The sequence below is a fragment of the Equus quagga genome, chromosome 3 (genome assembly GCF_021613505.1).
Source record: "Equus quagga isolate Etosha38 chromosome 3, UCLA_HA_Equagga_1.0, whole genome shotgun sequence".
NCBI classification, from domain to species: Eukaryota; Metazoa; Chordata; class Mammalia; order Perissodactyla; family Equidae; genus Equus; species Equus quagga.
In genome coordinates, this window is record NC_060269.1 from 55,383,004 (window position 1) to 55,388,910 (window position 5,907).

General features: G+C 36.9%; 1 protein-coding gene across 1 annotated transcript; it reads right to left on the reverse strand.

Moving 5' to 3' along the window:
• Positions 1-3,791: 3,791 nt before the first annotated feature.
• Positions 3,792-5,679, reverse strand: LOC124237144 (ADP-ribosylation factor 4-like). The gene has a single exon (XM_046656512.1). It carries the CDS (start codon positions 5,484-5,486, stop codon positions 4,944-4,946), a length of 543 nt encoding a protein of 180 aa, XP_046512468.1. The 5' UTR covers positions 5,487-5,679; the 3' UTR covers positions 3,792-4,943.
• Positions 5,680-5,907: the final 228 nt, after the last annotated feature.

Consider the following 5,907-nt stretch of genomic DNA (forward strand, 5'->3'; position numbering starts at 1 on the left):
TTCACTATTATTTTTTATTAATATTTTGTTTCAACTAAGCAATTAGGAGATAAGTCATATCTTCTATAAAGAAGCAAGGAACAGAACACAGAAGCAGGCTCACGTGGTGTTAGGCTCTTGTTCCATGTGATCAGTGAGTTGAATTTTTGATTGACATCTGCTTTGTGTGAAATCTGCATAATCATTAATATCACTTTTCCCAATGATCCAACCACATCTTTAAAATGATCAAAACATCAGAGCATTTATTAGCCTGTTGTTATTGATCGCAAACACGTGACCTCAGGCAGTATAGATATTTGTTTTATCAATAATTGTCCCGAAACTACTGTGAGACAATGAGTAGTATACTTCTTAACAGGTCAGATGAAACTGGAGAGACATTTTCGAATAAGAGATGTGTAGGTTCATAGTGTGTTAGAAATCTGTTTTACTCAGACTTGAAATCTGTGCTATTCCAAAACATTATACTACTCCAAAAACAGCTGTCAGTGATTTCTTTGTGGAGAAAATGAAATGAAGTCAGAGTTTCTTACCTGATCAATATTATGATTATTTAGCTCACATCCCTTGAGTGTGTGGTATTATGTTATAAGCTGTGTGGTTGTTTATCAGGCATTTTGTACTAAAGCTTTGTTAACTCTAATCTTCTTCTAACATTGGAGAGAAATTAACTTATTACATTATATAACCAAATAATGAATATAAGTAGTTTTGTGGCCATGCAAATAATAAGAGGACTGTGCCCAATATGACTTTCTTCCTTACTGTTGGCACCAAGATTTGTGCAGGAATCAGGCAGCCATGTTTCTCTTAAAAATCTGGACCTCTACCTGGTGCTAGGTTAGAGCTCTGGAATAATCACAATGTTTCCATTTTCCTTGGCAGGGAGTGGTTTAGGAATAATAGTAAAGATGATGATGATGATGATAAAAATATTGGTGAACATTTACTCTGTACTTACTACATGCTTGGCATCAATCTAAGTGCTTTGCGTGTTTTAATTCATTTAACCTTATGAGGTTTTTCTTTTCAGAAGGTGAACGTGGTTTTTTGCTATAGGGGGAACTGAAAAACAAAGAAAGACCTTTAAGAGCTTTGTAAGCTATGGAATTAACCAATTTTGAAACAAATTTACCACATAACTTGTTGTCAAATGATACAATAAATGTGCTTTCTGTTTGCACCACTGTTTTTGTTGGGTCTTCTGTTAACTGCAGCTGAAAGCATCATAACTCACATGGACTATGCATTAAGTTATTTCAAACAACAGTTCTCTGACTGAGGAACTCACTTTACACCAAAAGAAGTAGGGCAAGGGAATGAGGCTCCTGGGATTCAAAGGTGATGGTAAGCCTATTAAAGCACAAGTTAAGAAAGAAAGTCTTAAGAAATTGGGCTGCTCCCTAGAGGATATGCTTGCTGCTCTCAGCCAATGACCAATCATAGTGGGTTTCCTCCCTTAGTCAGAACACATGGATACGGGGATAAAGGGTGTTAAATATGAATGAGACCTCTCAGTCTTACAATAAATAGCCCAGTTACAAAAATTTTGCTTCCTATTTCCATGACTTTGAATTCTTCTGGTTTAGAGCTCTTAGAGCTCAAGGGAGACTTGTTTCCACAGGGGAACATAAGAAAGTCCCCTTCAATTAGAAGCTTCTAGTAGCACCTGGTCATTTTGGGCTTCTCATGTCGCTGGGTGAGCAGATATAGAAAGAAATATGGTGTAGAGTTGGATAATGAATTCTGACTGCCAAGGGGAAATCGGATTTCTTTCACACAATGAGGGCAGGCAGGATATGGATGGAATCAGGGGTACCCACTGGGATGCCTCCTAGTACTGCTATGTCCAGGGATAAAATTTGATAGGAGACTTTACACACCTAGTTTCCATGGGCTCAGATCCCTCAGAAATGAAGATTTGGGTCAATCAGCTGGGTAGAGAACCCTGACAAGCTGGGTGCTAGCTGAAAGCAGAGGGGATATGTAATGGATTGTGCGGGAAGAAAGTCATAAATATCAATTTGACTTCCTGAACAGTTGCTGAAATAAGAACTGTAGCACCTTGCCATACTTTCTTTGATATTTAGTGTGTATATTTATAACTTAGAAGTTATTATAAATATAATTTGTTTTCCTTTTCCCTCTCTTTTCCATACTACTTTATATGGTACAGTTAATGTTACAAGTTAGATTGTAAATTGCAGAATATAGAGAAAGGCTTGTAAAATATCTACCGGAGGAGTAGACAAACCCAGAGATACTGGATTTAGATCTGGATGCCTAACTGAGGCCTTGGGTTGCTTCCCTTTGGGGAAAGGGAAAACATGTTTTTGTCTATTAAGGAAATGGATGCTTAGTGCTAGGAAGAAAGATTTTTAAAAATGTTTTGTTTTAGTAAATTCTTTAAATGAAGATTCAATATACACACAGAAAAACATACAAACTAAATGTGCAAATCTTGATGAATTATCACTCTTGAGAAAACACTGCCCAAGTCAAAAAGTACAACATTACCACTAGCTCAGAAACTTCCTCGTAAATTCTCCCAATCGGCAACACTATCACTCTTTCCAAATTTAACCACTACCTTGTCTTCTAAAAGCGTAGATGTTTGCTTGTTTTTGAACTCTATATTAGTAGAATCCTACTGTTTTAATTATTTTTTCTAGCTTCCTTTGCTCAACCTTATGTTTGTGAGATTTGTCATATATAACAGTAATGTATTCATTTTCATTTCTGAATAGCGTATAGAATTTTAATGAGTGTACATTTTTCTTTGCTATAGAATATTCCATTGTATGGTTAATAGACAGTTGGATTTTCTTGTAGCTCTTTTTTTGGTGGGGGGTGTGGGGACTTGAACTGTAACAGTGGCTCTTCCTGTGTCTGTAATCTGTCAGCCCACCCTGCAGATTTGGACTTGCCAGCCTCCATAATTGCATGAGCCAATTCCTTAAAATAAATATCTTTCTTTGTATATACATATTCTAATGATTCTGTTTTTCTGGAACACTCTAATACACCTGTTGTTTAACTTTTTAAAATTAAAGATACATGTTCTATTAGAGTTCTTAGTTTCAAGCAACAGACTCTGACTCTGGCGGAGTTAGTTATGTTTTCCAGGAGCCCATTGAATAAGCCGTGGGCTGGCAGAGGAAACAGGTTGTCTGACAGCCTCAGGGTGGTTCATCTTGCTACGTACTGATGCAGGAGATCATCAGAGGAGCATTTGGTGAGCATTTGCAGCAGCCACTGCTGAGTCTAGGTTCCAGTCAATCAGCCAAGCAAACAATATCTATGTAATTCCCTCAAATATTAATCCAGAAACTTGTAAGTGCACTCATATCAATAAATTTAGCTAAATGCAAAATTATTTATTCCATCCTTCTTGTTCTATTTCTTTTTTTTTTTTAGTTTTGAAAATTTTAATCCACAAATTTATCTCAATCCATACAAGCAGTTAAGAATCATAAAAAAGCAAGGTTTATAAAATACATAAAACATTATAGACAAAAACTAAGATACTTATAAGACTGTCCAGCTGAGTCTCTAATAACTTAATAGATATAATTCATGAGGTATATACCTTTACTGCCTTACTGAGAATTAGTCACCTGCAGCTTTCAGCAGAAGTTCTGAAATTTGTGAAACTAAAAAGAAAAGTACTTGTGAATTTTATTCTTCTATGTAGGAGAGCACATCAGTCTATATTCTGCCATGCAAACAGCACCTGAATTTCTTTTTTTTTAAACTACCATTAGCTGTGAAACAAACACATGCATACATATTTTTTGGGCAATTCATTTTATTACAGCTTTTTACTCTTGATCTGACTTTAGAAATGTACAGCATCAAAATGGTATTTTATCGAAGAAAACTAAAATTTTGAAGTTGCACCCCACTTTGTTATACACATGACAGCAACCCATATTTTATTTCCAATTTAAACAATTAGTAAACTCTCTGGGATCTGCATTATTGTTCACAGTATGTAAAATATGTAAATCAGCTTTGCTAAATAGGAAAATCTATTTCAAACATTTTCAAGACTCAATAAGAACACACACAATTACATATTTTATCATTTTATTAGGAATAATTCCAAATGGATTATGAAGAAAACTTACTGAGTTTGATGGGTTTTCCAAAAACTCTTAATGAAGATATGTTCACCAATAAACAATAAAACATCAGCAGAACTATCATATACTGGGCAAAGAGTCAGGCTGATACCAAAAGCAACATGCAACATAAAAAAGATATAATATAAAGGAAGACAATCTGCTGAATATTAAAAATTATCTCAATATGAACTCTTCGCAACCAGCACAAAGCTAATTAGCTATCAAATCCAAACCACACCAAGGTAAGCTTGGCTGATGGAAGCCAGAGTCAATAATGGGGGAAAAAAATAAGTTCCTCAGTGCAAGAGATCTGAATAGTGTTTTGGAGCATTTCCCTGGCTGGTTCAAGCAGTATTAGAAAATCTTTTTGGCAAGGGAGAAAAATAAATACAAATGGAATGCTACATGTTTTAAAATCAGCAGACTGTCCCAGGAATGATAAAGGTATCAGTAAAGTAGCAAGGGGATAACTTTAAAACATTATTTGTTGTGGGCTCAAAAAACATTCAAAACAGATTTATTTAAAGGTGTCACAATAGCTATGTCCAGGCATTTAGGCTTAAGGGAAGCAAAATTAAGAGGACACTTTTTTTCCCAAGTTCAGGACAATTTCTTTAAAACCAAGCATATTGCTAAACAGCAACATTATACTTGGTAAACAATAATTGGCAACAAAATAAGTTGAAACGCTGTAATATTCTGCCCAAACCAGTCCCAGATACTGTTTAATAACCAAGATGCAAACTAATTTTGTGGTAACAAGCCTAGACCAATTCTATCAAACATGTCCTTGGTTAGAGAATCCAGTTTCATTTAACGTTTTGAAAGCTCATTTGACAGCCAGTCAAGTCCCTCATACAGACCAGTTCCTTGTGTAGCACAAGTGGCTTGAACATACCATGTTCTGTTACGAAGAGACTGAAGACCTAATTTATCTGTCATTTCACTGATAGCCATAGCATTTGGCAGATCCTGTTTGTTTGCAAAAAGCAGTAACACTGCATCTCTCAACTCATCTTCCTGAAGCATTTTCTGCAGCTCTTCTGCTCCTTCCTGAATTCTTTCACGATCATTGCTATCTACCACAAAAATAAGACCCTGGGTATTTTGGAAGTAATGCCTCCAGAGAGGCCTGATTTTATCTTGACCACCAACATCCCATACTGTGAAACAAATGTTTTTATACTCTACTGTTTCCACATTAAAACCAATGGTAGGAATGGTGGTGACTATCTCCCCTAGCTTCAGTTTATACAGAATGGTCGTCTTGCCAGCAGCATCCAATCCAACCATCAAAATGCGCATCTGCTTCTTGCCGAAGAGGCTGGAGAAGAGGGAGGAGATCGTGAGGCCCATGGCGGTAGTGGCACTTGCGATGGGCAGGAGCAGAGGGGGTCTGGGACGTCCCCGGGCCGCCTCCTTTCAAGCTCCTGGCTAAGTGAGCGAGAGGGGAGAGGAGCTAGGGAGAGAGGGCTGCAGCGGCGGCTCGCTAGCCGGCGCGTCAGACGAAGCTCCGGGACAGGAATTAACGGGGCGAGGACCTGCTGGACGACTCGTTCTATTTCTTTTAGGATCTATTACTATACGTATTTCCTCCCTCCCTCCCTTCCTTTCTTTTCTTTTTAAATTGAGATATCATTGACATATAACACTGTATTAGTTTTATGTGTTCAACAGTGATTTGATACAGGTATATATTGAGAAATGATTGCCACAATAAGTATAGTTAACATGCATCACCACACAGTTATAAAATTGCTTTTTCTTGTGATGAGAA